Consider the following 18,587-nt stretch of genomic DNA (forward strand, 5'->3'; position numbering starts at 1 on the left):
CTCTGTCTCTGTGGACGGGACTCCTCTGGGGACCCCCCGTGAGTGGGGTCACGCAGGACGTGTCCTTCTGTGTCTGGCTTCTGTCACTGCGCATGGTATCCTCTGGGTCCGTCCGCGTGGTGGCAGGTGGCAGGACGTCCTTCCTTCCTGAGGCTGGATGATACCCCAACGTGTGGATGGACCACATTGTGTTTGTCCTTCATCCATGGAGGGACACTCGAGTGCTTTCATCAGCTCTTGGTGGTTGTGAACTGGGACCTGTTTCCAGTGCCTCTGAGTATAGACACGCGAGTGGGATTGCTGGGTCACCTGGTAATTCTGTGTTTAAACTTTCTGAGGAATCACCGTATGGTTATCCCCGGGGGCCGCACCATTTTCCATCCCCGCCGGCCACGCAGAAGGCTCTGGTGTCTCCACGTGCTCCCCAGCACTTGTCGTCATCTGCCGTTTTGATCTGAGCCACCGCGGCGGCTGTCCCGTGCTGCCTGACTGTGCTTGTGGCCCACTTGTATGTCTTCTTTAGAGACATGTGTTTGAACTCTTTGCCTGTTGTTGAACCAGCTCGTTGCTTGTTGTTGAGGATGGTCAGAATCGTTAACAAACCAGAGTGGCCAGGCAGAATGGAGCTGGTCAAAAGTGGGAGAAGGTTCCAGAAGCCTCTGTGCCAGGCATTGCCGTTTGGCTGCTGCAGTCTTTGGAGACCTGAGGGAGAGGGCAGGGTAGTCTGGACAGATGGTTTGGTACTTTACAGCCCTTGGCTTGCTGCCGGGCCCCGCGTGCAGCCTGCTGTCTGCCTCAGCTGCCAGCCTGGGGACGGATGCCAGAACCAGTCACAGCTCAGGACAGTAGGTGGCAATTTTTCCATTCAGTTTTGTTCTCCCATATTTTATTACAGCAGTAGTTAAGCAGATAGAAAAGACGAAAAAACGGCACGACAGACATTTGTGTGCTCTTACCTGATTTTAGCACGCGTTGGCATTTTCCCGTATTAGCCATCGCTCCTGCCGTGTCTTTACCTACACACACGCGCCTCTGCGTCTTTTCCTGCCAAACCATTTGATGTTCTCCCCTCTGACCGTGATGCGTCCCCCTGACTCTGTTGCACGTGTCTGTACAAACAAGGAACACTGTCACCCGCACCCACAGTATCGTGACCCACCGCCACACGCTGGCATCCGGCGCCCTGTCCACATCCGATCTCCCCACTTGTCCCAAGGGTCCGTTAGAGCTGCCTTTGTGTTTTCTTTCTTATTCTGGTAACACGGTAAAACTTCCTTCTGGTAAAACTTATTTAAGGCAGTAAGAGTTTTGATCTTGAACTTAGCAGAATGATTCCGCAAAGGTACGGAGAGAGGGTGGGTGAGGGGAGGGAGGGCTTTGGGAGACGGAACCCGGCCTTGTCCCCTGCTTCTGCTGGGAAGCGTGGTGTTCCGTCCGTTGACCCTGTACGGGGCCCGCGAGGAACATCCACTACAAGGCCAGGAGTAGGGTGAGGAGAACGGGGCACTTTTGGTGGCCGGGGGGGGGGGGGCGGGGAGGGGGGCAAAGTGTCAGCTGTTGCCCAGAACAGGCATTATGACAAGTAATACTTTCATGTCATGTTGCAAAAAAATAAAAATTAACGCAAAAAACAAAATCCACAATGAACAGAATGTCCAGTTGGGAAATTCAGAGCAGATCTGACCGGCCGGGGCTCTGGGAAGCCTGGGCGGTGAGTGGGGCTGGGGCAGCCAGATCCTGTGTTTATGTAAAATGTCCGCACTTTGTCGTGGGTTCGGCATTCATTTGGACGTTCTGCGGTATGGCGCGAAGACACGGTTTATCCCAAGGCCTGTGGGCTTTGGCCCCCACCCCAACACCGCACCCAGATCTGTCTTTGTTTCAAATGCTGAAAATTGGCGTGGAATGGGTTCGTGTGCATCCATTTCCATTTTCGACAAAGTCGCGTGATGACTGAGTTTCGGGGCGCACCCTAATCACGCCCGCTCCCAGGGCGGGTGCCTCCCTCGCCGCCCCCGCTGCCCGTCTGTGCCGGGTGGGCCCTGGAGCTGTGGCTTCTGTGCCCCGCAGGTTCCAAGACCCGGCGGAGTGGGTGGCCTACGCGGGCACGACCCACCTCAGTGGCGCAGAGGCCAGCACGGTGCGGGTGCGCGTGGCCCGCATCACCCCGCACCCCCTGTACAACCCGGACACGGCCGACTTCGACGTGGCGGTGCTGGAGCTGGACGGCCCGCTGGCCTTCGGCAGGCACGTCCAGCCCGTGTGCCTGCCTGCCGCCACGCACGTCTTCCCGCCGCGGAGGAAGTGCCTCATCTCCGGCTGGGGCTACCTCAAGGAGGACTTCCGTAAGTCGCTCGGCCCCTGCCTCCTCCCGCGGCCGGGGGTCCTGGCGCTCCGTGCCTGCGGTGCCCGCCGCCCCAGAGGGTGCTCTGGGCAGTTCTGTGCCATTTGCGAATGTGCCCTGCTGTTTCAGCTCAGGCCAGAAACCGGCGTCCTTCCCGTGGCGTATTCACTGCCACGTTTTGTGCGTTTTTGTGCTCTTTGCGGGTGGTTGCTAAAATGGCCCCTGGGGCAGAGTGGCGGCTGGCGTCTCTAGGTGCAGACAGGCCGGGGTGTCTAGTAAGCTGCTTCCCGCGGTGGGTTCCAGAGCGTGAACTCAGGGAAGTGCGCGTGCTCAGAGGCACACACACCGTAAGTTACGGACCTTGAGAGCAGAGGCTCCTAGGAGCCTGCCCTCTGCCCCCCACAAGCCACGCTACAGAAGCGATAAGTCAGGGTTTGTGGCGACTTTACAGAACAGAACTGTCTCGGAGGAGGGGTGAGAATCCACTGTAATCTGACAGAAGGTGCTGGAAGGAAACCCACAGGATGCTTCAGGGAAAAGGATTTGGGGTGGGGATGGCTTCAGGGAAGGACCGTGAAAGTGACGCCTCAGCTCTGACCCAGTGGATGAGATAAAGTACTCGGACAGGGGGTTGTCCTGCAGCGAGAAGTCCCATCATTGCGGGAAGTCCTATTGGATGACACTAGTCTAGAACATTCTAGAGCAAACTGTCCAGGCTGGCTCAGTGGCTGTGCATGGAAGTGGGGGTGCCCTAGGGCCCCCCAAGTTGAGGGGCAGCTTTGCCCTGTCGAAAGGGTCTGGGCGTCCACCGCAGCTGACTTCAGGTGCAGGGCCCATGGCCTGTGATTTGGGGTTTTCTCAGGTCTGTGCCTGCCTGATACGAAAGAAAAGAAAAATGTCGTATGGTTTTTACACCTTCTGAAAAGGAAAGGTATTTTCCACACGGACCTAATTAGGAGGGAATATAAAGATAATTAAGCCCAGGCCACCAACATTTCGTTTCAGCCTCCCTCGTTCACCGACCACAGGTCCAAGGGCGGGGCAGGGAGCAGAGCAGTGAGCCTCGCCACGAGGGGCTCCCAGGCCAGACCGGCACTATCCAAGAGCGCTTCCCTTGGGGGGTGGGGGCTGTGCTTTGTGTTTGTGTCACCCGCTCTAGGAGCCAGCAGCCCCCTGCAAGCTGGCCGTGGCCGTGTGCCTGGGAAACCGAGTTTTTACATTTTATTGCGTCGTACGCATTTAGATCTACATTTAAATAGCCACATGTAGCCAGTGGCTGCCAGACTGGACAGCACAGCCCTGGAAGGAAGTAGGTGGCGAGGAGTGCATTGGAGACTAAGGTTGGGTGGAGATGGGGGCTGCAAGCTTTAATAGGGTGGTCGGGAGGGGCTTCTTGAGAATGGGGGTGAGGGGGGAAGGCAGGCAGATTGTGTAGGGACAGACAGCGCTCTAGGCAGCTGGGACAGCATGCACAAAGGCTCTGGGGTCGGTGGTCCAGACTTGGACTTTTAATTTGAGCCGGGATGGGGGGAGGGCATCGCCCTGCAGGATGTGGGGAGAGGGCAACATAATCCGTAGCAAAGAAGGCACTGGCTGCAGGCCGAGAAGAGATTTCAGCAGAGTAGGACAAGAATGATGGCAGAAGCAGGTACGGGGAGGCTCAGGGCAGAGCAGGTTTTAGGAGGGAGGTGAGGAAGGAGCCCAGTCTTGGGTGTTCACTCGGATGCCTCTTCGCCGCCTGGGCCACGGAGGTTGCTGGTGGGCATTTGTGGAGTGTGTGCTCTGCCGGTTTCCGAGCTGGCTGCTGCCGCGGATCCCCTTCCCGCTGGGGAAGCCGAGGGCCGGAGCAGAGACGGCCTGCAGCCTCCAGCCTCGGGGTGGCTGCCCGGGGCCCCGAAGCGCTCATCCTGCTGGCGTCTCTCTGTCCTGGGCAGTGGTCAAGCCGGAAACGCTGCAGAAAGCCACGGTGGAGCTGCTGGACCAGGGCCTGTGCGCCAGCCTGTACGGCCACTCGCTCACCGACAGGATGCTGTGTGCCGGCTACCTGGACGGGAAGGTGGATTCCTGCCAGGTGAGCCCCACGGCCCCTGGGGCCTGGGGACGAGTCCCGAGGCCCCAGGCCCCGCCCCACCTGCCCGAGGCCCCCAGGTTTCCGCCCTGGAAGAGGGGGTGCCCACAGTTTCCAGTCTGCCACCAAGACTTCCCTGCCTGACTTCTAGCACGGCTCCGGATCTCCTTTTTCCTTTATGCCTTTGGTCTCATTTCTCAAGTCCACTGGCCGGGGGGAGGGGGGGAGACTGCTGCCTGCACTCGGTGCCACAGCAAAACCGGGGCCTGTGGAAAAGGTGGGGAAATGGTGGCAGAGGGCGTGTGCTGGGGAACGTGAGAGTCCAGGCGAGCTGGGAGCGAGAAGGGAAAGGGTGAGCGGACAGGATGTGTGAGGGCAGACCAGGCCCTTCGCTGCCAGTGAGACACAGGGGCAGCCACACTGGCCGCCTTGGCAAGTGGCAACATCGTCAGAGATCCGTGGACGAGGAGAGGAGGGGATGTTTATTTGGGCTGGGTTTTGCACTGCCAGAGGCTGAACCGAGCGAGGTCTTGGAGATCCCACAGCCCAGCTGTCCAGCTGTCCTGCTGTGTGTTTACGAAGAGCAGACGGAGGCTCGCCAGCCACCTCGGCTCCAGGAGCCCGTGGGGAGGGGGGACTCCTCTGACTCTGCGGCTCTGGGATCTGGACTGGCTGCGGCCAGGGCCCCCGACCCTCCCAAAGGCGTGCCTCTGTCTCCCAGGGCGACTCGGGAGGCCCCCTAGTCTGCGAGGAGCCCTCTGGCAGGTTCTTCCTGGCCGGCATCGTGAGCTGGGGAATAGGTTGTGCGGAAGCTGGACGCCCTGGCGTCTATGCCCGAGTGACCAGGCTGCGTGACTGGATCCTGGAGGCCATCACCACGGCAGGCCGGCCTCTGGCCCCCACGGCGGCTCCCGCCTCCACCACCGCCAGCACTGCCCGGCCCACCAGTCCTGAGAGCCCCGCCAGGCCCACTCTGGGCCTCAGCGCCGCGCCTCCCGACTCAGTCACCGCCTCTAAGCCACAAGGTACTCTCTAGGGGCGCAGGCGCAGGTAGGGTAGGCGTGCGCCCCTGCGGGACTGGGCGGATGGGTGCTGGCTCCCGGCAGCTCTCTGCGGGAAGGAGATGTGTGCCGTCTGGGCCCTTCTCTCTTGTTCCCCACAGAGTGCGGGGCCAGGCCCGCCATGGAGAAGCCCACTCGGATCGTGGGCGGGCTGGGAGCCGTGTCGGGGGAAGTGCCCTGGCAGGTCAGCCTGAAGGAAGGTTCCCGGCACTTCTGTGGCGCCACCGTGGTGGGGGACCGCTGGCTGCTGTCGGCCGCCCACTGCTTCAACCAGTAAGACCCACCCCAGCCCCCGGGTCTGCGCAGCCACCCCTGTGCCCCTCTGTCACCCGATGCCCTGCCCCCTCTCTCGTGAACACGAATCCTGCCACACGGAGGCAGCCCTTCCCCTGGGCTCAAGAACTGGTTCTGTCCAGCTGCAAACCGGAGAGGGAACAGGCGGGAGAAGTGAGGGTTCTGGGGGGGTGCATCTCAAGGGCCCCACCTGGGCCGCAGCTCCTGGGGGGAGGATTCTGCTGGGCTGGTCTCTGGGGGACAAGTGGGGGCATCTTCGCCTCCACCCCACGGTTAGTCTGTCAGTCACAGGGCACCAGGGGCCCCTTGTGTTCTAGCCAGAGGAGATGAGCCCCCAGGGGCTCCCTGCCTTGTCCACAGGCCCCCGGCCTGGGACCACTTTTGGGCAACAGCCACGTGGCCCCTCTGTCCTCCCGGCGCCCCTCCCCAGAGCCCGGGCCCCACAGCTGTGCCTGGCGTCCTGGGGGCAGCGGGGTGTCTGAGCGGCCCCTTGTCGGCAGCACGAAGGTGGAGCTGGTGCGGGCCCACCTGGGCACCGCGTCCCTCACGGGCGTCGGCGGAAACCCAGTGAAGATGGGGCTCAAGCGGGCAGTGCTGCACCCCCAGTACAACCCCGGCATCCTGGACTTCGATGTGGCCGTGCTGGAGCTGGCCGGGCCCCTGGGTTTCAACAAGTACATCCAGCCTGTCTGCCTGCCCCTGGCTATCCAGAAGTTCCCTGTGGGCCGGAAGTGCATGATCTCCGGCTGGGGTAACACACAGGAGGGAAACGGTGAGCTCCCCACCAGGCTCTCCGGTCCCACACCTGCAAACCCCTCTCCCCTCCGCTCCCCCCAGGGTCGCGGGCTCTGGCGCACGGGCAGTGTGGCTGCTTCGTAAAGGTTTATCGGCGCCCAGCCCATCTGCTGGTTTACAGACGGTCTCTGGGGGCTTTCCTGCTACAAGGGCAGAGCTCAGTCGTTCCAACAGAGACTGTCTGGCCCGTAAGGCCATGATTATGTGCTCTGTGGCCCTTGGTAGAAAAGCTCGGAGACCCTTGTGCTGTACCCTTCAGGGACCCCCAAGAGTTAGTGCTGCTTTTGTCCTCCCTGCAGGTCACCCAAGGCACTAGGGAATCCGCCTGGGGATGTTGGTGAGAGTCTAGGGTGCTGAGTAGGAGCACGGGGTCCGCCCCCTTATCACTACACGACCGCACGGACCCCTGCGGCCCCGAGGGGCCGTGGTTCTTTATCCATAGGGCAGGGACTCCCCTCCCCGGGTGGGTGTTGCCACAGCGTAGCCAACGTGGAAGAGGGATCGCTCTGTGAGTGAGCTTGTGTGGGGCCTCCTCTCCTTGGCAGCCACCAAGCCTGACATTCTACAGAGAGCGTCTGTGGGCATCATAGACCAGAAGGCGTGCAGCGCACTCTACAACTCCTCCCTCACGGACAGGATGCTCTGCGCCGGCTTCCTGGAGGGCAAAGTGGACTCCTGCCAGGTGAGCATCCAGGGGGCCGCCTGACATGTTCGCAGACGGAAGGGAAACAGTTTCCAGCGCGTCACAGTGAGCAGGGGAACCCTCAAGAGAACCCGAATGCCTGTAAATGTGTGGTTTAGAGAAATTGTCATTTCCAAGCAGAAGACGAGGTGGGTGTGCAAAAAAATACAGACACTAACTTGAAAATGTGCAGCATGTATTCACGGGAGAAAAAGCTAATCACAAGTTATGGCACATGTGACTGCTCTGTGTCGCAGGGTAGCCAGTGAGCACCTGAGGTGTGTGTGATCCAGCTTAGGGGAAACCTGGCTCCAGAACCATGCCGTGAAGGCCAAAGAAATACACAAGTGGGGAAATGTATAGTCTTGGAAACACTGATGTGGGGCGCCTGGGTGGCTCAGTTGGTTAAGCATCTGATTCGGTTTTGGCTTAGGTCATGATCTCACAGTTTGTAAGATCAAGCCCCATGTCAGACTTTGCACTGACAGCACAGAGCCTGATTGGGATTCCGCCCCCCCACACCCCGCTCTCTCCCTCTCCCCCTCCCTCTCTCTCCCCCTCCCTCTCTCTCCCCCTCCCTCTCTCTCCCCCTCTCCTCCTCTTCCTACCACGTCTGTCTTTCTCAAAAAACATTTTTAAAAATCTTGAAGAAATATCGATGCAAAACCCTTAATAAAATATTAGACTAAATCTAATAATGTGTTAAAAGGAAAATAAATCACAACCATAGTGAGTTTATCTCAAAAAATCTAGGCTGACACAGGAGAACCCAGTAATGCCACTCATCACATTAGTGGACAAAAAGGGAAAAAGGGCATCTTCTCCAAAACCACAGAAAAAGGCATCTGATACTTTTTAACAACATTCGTAATTACGATTTTAAGAAATTCCAATCCTATGAAAGACAACAGAAACCTACAGCCGACATCATGTTGATGGTGAAACAAAGCCTTCCATTCACACGCCAGGCTGCCTGCCGTCACCAAGGACATCTGGATTAATGCGGGAAGTCAAGAAAAAAGAAAAGCATAGGGATTTGTGAAGTAGACAAAAATGTAATCTGCAGTAACATGACTGTCTACCAAAAAAATAAAATAAAATAAAAACACAGAGAGCCAAGTAAGAAACTACAAAGATTCAAAAGAGTCCAGCAAGTCTGGCTTGATACAAGGTCATACAAAATCAAGAACGTTTCTTTTCCCAGCAAAAATCAGCTTCCTAGAAAAAGGGATCCCACTGACGGAACAAAATCTGTGTGGTGTCTAGGAGTAAACTCAGGATGTTCAAGGTTTTCGTGGAGAATGTTACCAAACTCTGAAGAAAATAAAAAGGTCTGAATGAATGGAAAAACATACCATATTCATGGATGGTAAGACAATATTATGAAGATCTGTTTGTCTCCATTTTTTCCTATAAATCACTGCAATTCCAGGCAAAATTCCAATAGCATTTCACCATATGACTTGGCAGGCTGGTTTTAAATTCACGCAGGAGAGCAAAGTAATGGTACCTGACCAGGCAGGATAATCCTGGTAAAGAAGAATCGGGAATGTGTGTACCGCCGGGAACAACAAAATCGAAAGTGGTGATGGCTCCTACTTCTGTGTCAACAACCAGCCCGAAGCTTAGTGACTTGGAACGAGACTCATCGATGGGGCTCCTGAACCTGCACTTTGGTAAGAGCTCAGCAGGGACGGATTCCGCCTGCTCGTCCCAGCAGAGAGGGCCAGGGCCCCAAAGGGTGGACTTCAGTAGTAACACTCAGAGGTATTGCTCACGTCTGCCGGGTTGAAAATATCGGCTGCGACATAAATGTACACTCACAGGCCGCAGTTGAGGGAGATGTGGCAAATAACTTGCAGTGGGAACCTCTAGGGCAGCTTCTGGGAAGTGCACTTGTGGGTTCAAATCCTGGCTCCTCTTCCCACAAGCTCCGTGACTCCAGGCACGTTACTCAACCTCTCTGGGTCTCAGATTCTTGTCTGTAAAACGGGGTCATAGTAATACCTGTCTGCTAGGGCTGCTGTGACTTGAATGAATGAAGCAAGTTGTAAAATATTACACGTAACATTTATGTACATTTTAAAGACAGCACTACATATTTTCTAAAATTACTAATAAATGTAAAAGCATAGTGGGACCCACCAAGCTCCTAATATGTTCACTTTTGGGAAAATGGGGCCCCGGGACCAGGGGCAGGGCTGTGTCAGTCCCCGCTGCTGTGTAACAAAACTCCCCAAAGCTTGGTTGTGTGAAACAGCCATTTCTTCCAATCATAGATTTTGTGGGTTGGAAATTCCGGTGGGGCCCAGTGGGGCTAGCTTGTGTGCCCCACATGGCGTCTGCGGCCTGCAGTGGGACGGCTCAAAGGCTGATGTCCCAGGAGATTCTGAAGGGGCTTCGACTTGCACATCCAATACCGGTTGTTGGCTGGGGTCTCAGCTACACCCTACACGTGGCCTCTCCACGTGGACTCCGCCTGGGCTCCCTTCCACCTCGAAACGTGCTGGCTGGCTCCCAAGAGCAGGTAACTCAAGGCAGCAAGATGGAAGTCACCTGGCATCACTGTCCCCAAAGTCTAGGGGCGAAGGCAGCCACAGAGCTGTGCCCAGGGTCATGTGGAGAGGCAGACCCCCACCACCCAATGGGAGGAGTGCCAAGATCTCCTCGTTCAAAGAGCACATGTGGGATGAGGGAGACAGTCTCCTGCCACCTTTGGGAAAAGCAGTCTGCTGTGTGGCCTAAGCTCTATTGTAACATTCTGACTTTTTAAAGAAAAGCAAGGGGTGCCTGGCTGGCTCTGTCGGTTAAGTGTCCGACTTCAGCTCAGGTCATGATCTCACGGTTCGTGGGTTCGGGCTCTGTGTCAGGCTCTGTGCTGACAGCTCAGAGCCTGGAGCCTGCTTCGGATTCTGTGTCTCCTCTCTCTGACCCTCCCCCGTTTGTGCTCTCTCTCTGTCTCAAAAATAAACACGAAAAAAATTTAAAACAAAAAACAAAATGGGGGCGCCTGGGTGGCTCAGTCCGTTGAGCCTCTGACTCTTGATTTCAGCTCGGGTCATGATCTCACAGTCCGGGACTTGGAGCCCCGTGTCCAGCCGGCTCTGTGCAGACTACATGGAAACTGCTGGGGATCCTGTCTCTCCCTGTGCCCCTTTCCCGCTCTCTCTCCCTCTCGCAAAAAAAAAAAAAAAAAAAAAAAAAAAAGTTTGGTTTGTTTTTTTTTTCTTTTTAAAGGAAGAGCAGTATGTTACTGGTGTAATTTTTTTTGAAACGTATAGAAAAAAGGCCGGCGGCTAATGAGCAGAGATTGGGTTTTCTGCGTTTTTTGTTTTGTTTTGTTTTTGTTTTTGTTTTACATCTCAAGAACAAAAGCAGGAAAAATTGAAGTTCAGAGAGAAGTGACTTGATCAAGGTCATGCAAGGTCTGAAGCCAGGTCTCCGGAGCCCCCGTGCCGTGTCTCCTGCCCCACCGATGGGTCTCAGCCACCCATGGGAAGGCTGGAGGGCCAGGCAGTGCCCCCTGCAGACAAGGCGCCGCAGGGTCACAGCCAGCTCTTCACTTTTTTCCTTTAACTTCCTCCCCTCTCCACCCCCCCAAGTCTCTGAGGAATAAGTGATCTGCATCTTCGCGTGTGCTGGGGCGGACAGCGTGTGGTCTCACGCACGGTGTGAAATGATGGCCACAACAGACGTAGCTCACCTTCTCCTTCCTTCCCTTTCAGGGCGACTCCGGGGGACCCCTGGCCTGCGAGGAGGCCCCCGGTGTGTTTTACCTGGCGGGGATTGTGAGCTGGGGGGTCGGCTGCGCTCAGGCCCGGAGACCTGGCGTGTACACTCGAATCACCAGGCTGAAGGGCTGGATCCTGGACACCATGTCCTCCGGCCTCCTCCCCACCGCGAGGACCCCCGCCACCAGGCAGTCCTCTGGGACGGCAGCTGCCTTCACAGTCCCGGGAGTCCCGGCCAGCACAGCCACCCCCTCGGCCACCAGCAGGGCAACCAGCCAGCCCGCCAACATGACTGCAGCCACCGTAACCGCCACTGCTGGGGGACAGACACCCCTCCCAGACCCCCCGAGGACCACCGTGGGCTTCCAGCCACCAGGTACTGGGGCGAGTGGAGTGATGTGCGGGTGGCAGGGGTCCCGTGTGGGTCTGCCCACGCTGTTAATGTCACAGGGGCCACAGTGCGCGGAGGGTGGGGGCACGCTTCACCAACAGACGCTTGTTCTCACCCAGGCTGGAGGTCAGAAGTCTGTGTAGACACTGTGCTCTCCCTTGTCTGTGTCCTCATGGGATCGTCCCTCTGTGCGTGTCTGTGTCCTCATGTCGTCACCTGTAAGGACACCTGTCACACTGGATCAGCACCCCCTCCCCTCCCCCAGTCCTGAGAGCCAGGGACACGGGCACTGGTTGGCCAGATGTATGTTGTCTAGTGGCAAATGCCTTAGCCCCAAGCCCCTGTCTGCTCCTGTGTTATTTATTATTTATTTACTTATTTATTTTTCATTTTTTTAAGTCTGTTTATTCACTTAGAGAGAGAGAGCCCAAGTAGGGGAGGGGCAGAGAGAGAGGAAGAGAGAATCCCAAGCAGGCTTTGCACTGTCAGTGCAAAACTTGATGTCGGCCTTGAACCCACAAACCACAAGACCATGACCCTGGCTGAAGCCAGATGCTTAACCTACTGAGCCACCCAGGTGCCCCTATTTTTTATTAAAAAAATTTTTTACTGTTTATTTTTGAGACAGAGAGCGGGGCAGAGAGAGAGGGAGACACAGAATCCGAAACAGGCTCCAGGCTCTGAGCTGTCAGCACAGAGCCTGACACGGGGCTTGAACTCATGAACCATGAAATCATGACCTGAGCCAAAGCTGGCCGCTCAACCAACTGAGCCACCCGGGCACTCCTTTATTTTTTTAATGCTTATTTATTATTTATTTTGAGAGAGTGTGCAAGGGTGGGGGAGGGGCAAAAGGAGAGGGACAGAGAGAGAATCCCAAGCAGGCTGTGCGCTGTGCCCAACATGAGGCTCGATCCCACAACCCTGAGACCACGACTTGGGCTGAAGCCAAGAGGCGGACGCTCAATTGACGGCCACCCAGGCGCCGCTGTCTGCTCCTGTTACAAAACGCAGACTTTTCTGAGGCACCAGGGCATGTGGGGAAGTGCCCGGCGGGAGGGTCATCACGGACGTCCAGGCACCCGTCGTCCATGCTTGAAACCCTCCTCCGGGCCGCCCCGGGCCGAGCCTGCCGTGCGATGCCATGCGGCGCGGCAGGGAACCAGACGTTGGCGACGCACACACACGGTCCCTGGCAGGCAGGAGGGAAAAGGGGACTGTGCAGGCCCCAGCTGACCCCACAGGCCCCGCTCAGGGGCGCCTGGCTAAATTAGCTCAGCCCATCTTGGCAGAACGGGCCCAGAGAGATACTGACGGAGAACGTGCCTTTGACATCCTTCGTGCGTGACTAAAGCGTTTTTTATGAAACAGTGATCAGAAGGTACGAACGCGTATTGGCAGGTCCGGAGTAAAACGCCATCAAGAGCGGCCAGCTTCCTACTGGCTGCAGCGTCGTGGGGAACCAAGGGCAGGACAAGGCCTGGCTTCTGTGGGGCGCGGGGTGTGCTGGGGGGACCCCTGTCTTAGCAACCATCCCACTCCTGCCCTGCCAACCCCCCCCCCCACCGTGTCAGTTTCAAGGGACCCAGTGGTAGGTGGCAAAACTCAGAGAGGAAGTGCTGCCACAGAGGAGGGGCCCTACCAATTAGGGTGCAGGCGGGGTGGGGGGATGGGGGAGGGCCCTGGGCACGCCGCCCCCGCCTGCCCCCAGCAGACATGAACGTTGTGCTCGTGTCCAGATGCTGAGGGACGGCGGCCTGGCTTCATTCAGGCGGGAGCAGGTCGGCAGGGAGGGACCGAGCACGCTTCTGGGGGTCCCAGGGGTTCAGCGCGTGGGGCTGCGGGCCTCTGCTGGCTGCATCCGCTTTCCTTCCTCCTGGGGAGTTTCCCAGAATTCCCGGCTGTTCCAAGTCCCCATCTCCAGCATCCTCACCGACTCCCCTAGAGAGACTGCGACCCAGGGGGGTTTCCCTGCTTCCCTCCTGCGTCAGGGTCCCTCCCTGGGCCCCCTGGATCCCCACTGTCCCGTTCAGGGGTGTGTGCGTCTGGTCTAACCCCAGGACACAGGAGCTGGGGGAAAGCGCTCATGGTCACTGTCTTTAAGGATGTGCCGCCTTCTCTTCCCTATTCTCTTCCCTTTCCCTCGCACACGTGTGGACGTGTGCACACGTGGCCCGATGAGCCTGGGTCGCTCAGGCACAGACCTGTGCCCACAAAGCCAGGTTTAGGGGCTCGCTGCAGCGAGGCAGCCCGCACACCTTCAGAACCATCGCACGGCTCCCAGACCAAGGAAGGGTCTGGGGGCACAGAGGGGGTGGAGGGCATCGAAAAGAAGCAGTCTCTGTTGGCTGCGGGCCCAGTCGGCCACATGCCAGGGGTCCGGGCAAGGGTCGTCTAGACCCTTTCAGGGGGACCCAGGTCCTGTTTCCCTGGCAACACAAAAGATGGATGCGGAGCATCCAGTCCGGAACCCGCTGAGAAGTTATGCGCCTGGACTGCAAAGGAGACCAAGGTCCCAGGCCAAAGGGGGTCTTCTGTTCACGTGGCTCTGGTTCCTGACGGCAGTTTCTGCTGGTCTGGGTGCGGGGAAGCTTCCAGCAGGGACACTCAGGGACACTTCACAGCTGCCGCTGCTTGTTCTTGGCAGAAACACTTCTCTGCAGCCGGCTTGATCTGGGTCTGGCCTCCCGCCCTGGCGATTTTTACTGTTCTAATAGTTACAGCCAAGTTCTTAACTTGGCCTCCAGCGGAGGTGAGGAAGCCCCCTGGAATGGCACACATTCTCGCGTTGTTCAGCGTGGGTTCAGCGTGGGGGGGCACTTCCAGGAGAGGAGCTGTTTCCATCAGATTCCCCAGGCCTCCTGGTCTTGGGCAAGATCCCCATGGTGTTGGCGTGTTGGGGGTGGGGCTGAGAGGGAACCGGGCAGGTGGCCCCCCATCCCTCCGTTCTCCCCTTCCAGCTGAGGTTGGGACAGGAGGCTGAAGGGCAGGAAAGGCGGGCTGGGGAAGGAGGACTGTTCCGGAGGCGGGAAATTCCTTGTGGGAATGATGGGGGGGTCCCTGAGTGCCCCTATGGGTGGTAAGGGTTCCTGCAGCACCCCTTACAACCACCAGTTTGTTCTGTCTGCAGTAGTGTTCTGAGAGGGCATCTTGTGCTGGGGGAGGGGGAGTGATACATGTCACAGCCTGGAGGAAGTGTCCAGGGAAGGATACTGAGTCACACAGGACCCCAGTAAGGGGAGATGCCCAGAGAGGGCATCCAGGGCAGTGCAGGAGCTGTTGGGACAGGGAAGGGGCCTATTGGGCAGCAGCCTAGGGTGTGCAAAGGCCCCGGGGCAGCAAGGAACTTGGCTACTAGGGCAGTGGGAGACGCCTGGTGAGGAGAGGGAGGTGAGCAGAGTTGCTGGGCTGGCCCTCAGCCACGAAGGAGGCAAACCTAAAATGCATTTCAAATACTATTTGAGAAGAGCTCAGAGAAGCCTCATTTGCAGCCCCAACCACCAGGCCCAGTGTTCCTGACCGCGGAGGTTTCCCGAGGCAGGTCCCCCAACCTAGTGTGGGCTCCTCCTACCCTGCGCGCAGGCGGGGATGCGCTCGCCCGCCGATCTGTCACCCGACTCCCCCGCAGACTGTGGCCTGGCACCGGCGGCAGCGATGACCAGGATCGTGGGCGGCAGTGCCGCGGCCCGCGGGGAGTGGCCGTGGCAGGTGAGCCTGTGGCTGCGGCGCAGGGAGCACCGCTGCGGGGCCGTCCTGGTGGCCGAGAGGTGGCTGCTGTCGGCGGCGCACTGCTTTGATGTGTGAGTCGGCCGCCCCAACGCCCCTGGCCTGTGCGCTTCACTGGAGCGCCTTGTCTGAAAACTCACCGTGTCGCCTGTCCACGTTTCGGCCCCACATGCCCTCCCCAGCCACTGGCACCCACCGCCCCAGACCGGCCCCTACTCTATACAGCCCCTCCCCTGGCCGTGTGGCACCGCGGTCCCGTCCAGCCCCGCAGCCCCCCCACCCCCCACCCCGAACCCTGGCCATGGCCTCTCCCGGCACCAGGGGGCCAGGTCTGCGGCGGCGGGGAGGGGGGGGAAGGGGGGGCGGGGCGGAAGGCTCTGGGGAACGATGGAACACTCCCTCCCACCTTGGCCCGCCCCTCTGGCACTTGGCACCAGACCCAAAGGCCACCCAGTGGTGAGTCCCCTTCCCGGTAGGGCGCTCATACGGCGGACCAGGCTAGGGGCCCTGTCCTCCAGGGAAACGCGCAGCGCGCCTCCCAGGGCCAGAGCCCTAATACTTGACGGGAACGGATACGCTTGTGGTGTCACCTCCGTGCGCGGTAGCACTCACTCCAGGCACGGGACCCCCGCACCCTCCCCGCCGTCCTAGGGGGAAGCGACAACAGCCCCATTTCCAGATGGGGGGGGGGCGCGCGCCCGGGGCGCGGGGATTCGGGCCGACGCCTGTCCCCGCGCGCCCCGCAGCTACGGGGACCCCAAGCAGTGGGCGGCCTTCCTGGGCACGCCGTTCCTGAGCGGCGCCGAGGGGCAGCTGGAGCGGGTGGCGCGCATCTACAAACACCCCTTCTACAACCTCTACACGCTCGACTACGACGTGGCGCTGCTCGAGCTGGCGGGGCCCGTGCGCCGCGGCCGCCTGGTGCGGCCCATCTGCCTGCCCGAGCCCACGCCGCGGCCCCCCGACGGCGCGCGCTGCGTCATCACCGGCTGGGGCTCGGTGCGCGAGGGAGGTAGGCTCGGCTGCCCCCCCTCCCCCCGCCGCGGCGAGAGGGCCCTCGGCCCACGGCTCCCGTTCCCCCCGCAGGCTCGATGGCGCGGCAGCTGCAGAAGGCGGCCGTGCGCCTCCTCAGCGAGCAGACGTGCCGCCGCTTCTACCCGGTGCAGATCAGCAGTCGCATGCTGTGCGCCGGCTTCCCGCAGGGCGGCGTGGACAGCTGTTCGGTGAGCGCACTCTGCAGCGGAAGCGGGCGCTTCTCGGGACCCAGGTCCCACACGCAGAGGGCAAGGGGGGCGTGGCGGGGCGAAGTCGTCACCGCTGCAAGACCCTCCGGCGCCGCCCTCTCAAGTCCACCAAGCAGGGCACCTTTTCTGACCCTGGAGGAACTTTCACTCGACCACCGTTTATTGGGCATCCATTATGAGCCGGTTTCGGCGCCTCGGCATGCCCCGCCCCCCTCCCCGCGCCGGCACCGGCGGGATGGGGACGTGGGCTGGGCAGTGACTGCCGCGTGAGGCCCCCATTCAGCCCGGGGGAAATACCGAGTGTCCATGAATGTCTGCATGAACTGAACGGGTCATCCTAACCTAGAACCCCTTTCCCAGAAAAGAAGCTCACGAGGAAGAGGACCCGGGCCCAAGGGATGCTATGGGGGAGGTAGTGGCCTGCTCTTAAGGCCTTTCCTTTCCTCCCCTCAGGGCGACGCCGGGGGACCCCTGGCCTGCAGGGAGCCCTCTGGCCGGTGGGTGCTAACTGGGGTCACCAGCTGGGGGTACGGCTGCGGGCGGCCCCACTTCCCAGGGGTCTATACTCGGGTGGCTGCCGTCAGAGGCTGGATCGGGCAGAACATCCAGGAGTGACCGCCAGCACGTGGCTGCACACGCCCGGGACGCGAGGTGACGGCGGCAGGAACCGGCTGGCCCCTCTGCCCGAGGAGGAGAGTCTAGGGGGCGGGCGGGCGGGGGGCTAGGGGGCTGCGGGTAACCGGGTGCACGTTTGCTGCTTATTTGGATCCAATAAACAGCCCCTTGTCCCTAGCCTGCTGGCTCAGCACCTCCGTATCACAGCAGGGACCGTTCGGCTGCTGCTCACCGGGGGCCCAGATATGGGAGGTGCGGGGAAGGGGCAGCAAGGCCTCGCCGGGGCAGGACTACCCTCTGTCTTTGGCGCCGGAGCTGGGGCGGGGGGTCTGGCCAAGCCTCCTCTCCAAGCTGCCTTTCGCGTGAGCAACCGGCTCCTCGCCGGTCATGGTCATTGGAAACCAGGGGCACAGAGGGTAAAGAGGCGCAGGCCGGTCAGGGGACCCGGGAACACGCCGGGCCACCTCCCGCAGAGACCCCCTCCAGGGAACACCGATCGGGTGCTCTCCGCACCTCCCTTGTTGGCCCCCACCTTCAGGTGGCCACAGCCAGGTGGGGCCTGACTATGCCCCCAGGTCCCAGGGCGGATTCTCAGCCCCAGGTGCACGGTGAGCCTGGACCCCGCAGGGGCCGCGCCGCCTGCAATCTGGGAAGTCCCAGGGCCCCCCACGACCCGAGGGAGCGACGACCCCAGTGTGGCGGCACCGGTCTCGTCCTCAGGAACCACGGGCAGGCAGGATGCACAGGCGGGCCCCCGCTTCACAAAGGGCCTTTATGGAAACGGAAAAGGGGACTGGGGTGGGGGCCTGCCGGGAGCCCGCGGGGCCGGACGCGGCGCGGGGGGGCGGGTCACATGTTGGCTCGCTCCCGCTGTAGCCGCGAGTTGTAGGCGCGGGACACGGTGTTCCAGGCGTCCATGTAGCGGTCCATGCACATGGCGATACACTTCTGCGGGCGGGAAGGGGGCGCGGCTCGGCTCAGCAGCGGCCGGACCGGCGCCCCACCCCCAGGCAGCGGGCCGCGCACGCGCACTCGTCCCACCGCGACGCCCGTTGATCCGCGCACGCGTACTTGCCTCCACGCGGCCCCACGCGCCTCACCTGCTCCGAATTGTCCAGGGAGCCCCCCGGCTTCCCGATGCACTTCCGGAAGCACTTGTCCGTCATCCTCTGTGGGGACAACGCGAACTCAGCCGCGACACCCGCGCCCGGTGGGCCCCACTGCCCTCGGCGCCCGCCCCGGCCCGACCCCGGACCTGCAGCAGCTCCTGCGCGTTAGCCACGGCGATCTGCACCTTCACCTGCTCCATGATGAGCCCCGGGTCCAGTTTGCCGCCGCCGGAGCTCCCGAAGTCCGAGCCGAAGCCACCCTCCATGGCTCCGCAAAGTCAACCGAACCGAGACCGCGTGCGCCGACCCGTACCCGCGCCGGAAGTTGCCCCCCCCAGGGCACCACGGGAAATGGAGTCCGGGCTTGTCGGACTACGACCCCCACAAAGCTGTGCTTCCACCTTTGCGCATGCGCGGATAGGAGTCACCTTCTGCGCCGGCAGCTTTTGGTTTCGAGGCCCCGGGCCTGCAGAAAACGTCCCCGGCTCGTCCTGCGGATCCCGCGGCGCATGTGCACAGAGCGTCGG

At 60.2% G+C, this 18,587-nt stretch overlaps 2 protein-coding genes across 4 annotated transcripts in view; one reads left to right on the top strand and one right to left on the bottom strand.

Annotated features, from left to right (window-relative positions):
• Nucleotides 1–17,128, top strand: part of TMPRSS9 (transmembrane serine protease 9) — a 49,007-nt gene extending 31,879 nt beyond the window's left edge. Inside the window, exons 8-18 of one of the 2 annotated variants that reach the window (XM_053896854.1) lie at nucleotides 2,071–2,345; nucleotides 4,279–4,415; nucleotides 5,134–5,437; nucleotides 5,575–5,746; nucleotides 6,268–6,539; nucleotides 7,108–7,244; nucleotides 10,970–11,351; nucleotides 14,995–15,166; nucleotides 15,839–16,104; nucleotides 16,179–16,315; nucleotides 16,790–17,128. In XM_053896854.1, coding sequence (XP_053752829.1) covers nucleotides 2,071–2,345; nucleotides 4,279–4,415; nucleotides 5,134–5,437; nucleotides 5,575–5,746; nucleotides 6,268–6,539; nucleotides 7,108–7,244; nucleotides 10,970–11,351; nucleotides 14,995–15,166; nucleotides 15,839–16,104; nucleotides 16,179–16,315; nucleotides 16,790–16,951 — 2,416 coding nt within the window. In that variant the 3' untranslated portion in view covers nucleotides 16,952–17,128. Of the gene's footprint in view, nucleotides 1–2,070; nucleotides 2,346–4,278; nucleotides 4,416–5,133; nucleotides 5,438–5,574; nucleotides 5,747–6,267; nucleotides 6,540–7,107; nucleotides 7,245–10,969; nucleotides 11,352–14,994; nucleotides 15,167–15,838; nucleotides 16,105–16,178; nucleotides 16,607–16,789 lie in introns of those variants that run through there. The other variant, XM_053896853.1, reaches the window with a different exon arrangement.
• Nucleotides 12,119–18,557, bottom strand: TIMM13 (translocase of inner mitochondrial membrane 13). 2 transcript variants are annotated; one of them, XM_019433942.2, is made up of 3 exons: nucleotides 18,207–18,557; nucleotides 18,052–18,120; nucleotides 12,119–14,345 (listed from the first exon to the last, which is right to left on the bottom strand). In XM_019433942.2, exons 1-3 carry the CDS (start codon nucleotides 18,324–18,326, stop codon nucleotides 13,974–13,976), a joined length of 561 nt encoding a protein of 186 aa, XP_019289487.2. In that variant the 5' UTR covers nucleotides 18,327–18,557; the 3' UTR covers nucleotides 12,119–13,973. The 2 variants fall into 2 exon arrangements, with proteins under 2 accessions (XP_019289487.2, XP_019289488.1); XM_019433943.2 differs by lacking the exon at nucleotides 12,119–14,345 and adding an exon at nucleotides 16,475–17,899 and having other exon boundaries at nucleotides 18,207–18,400.
• Between the last annotated feature and the right edge of the window lie 30 nt (nucleotides 18,558–18,587).

Source organism: Panthera pardus, unplaced genomic scaffold (assembly GCF_024362965.1).
Source record: "Panthera pardus isolate Hobbes unplaced genomic scaffold, ASM2436296v1 HiC_scaffold_8, whole genome shotgun sequence".
In the NCBI taxonomy this organism is placed as follows: Eukaryota; Metazoa; Chordata; class Mammalia; order Carnivora; family Felidae; genus Panthera; species Panthera pardus.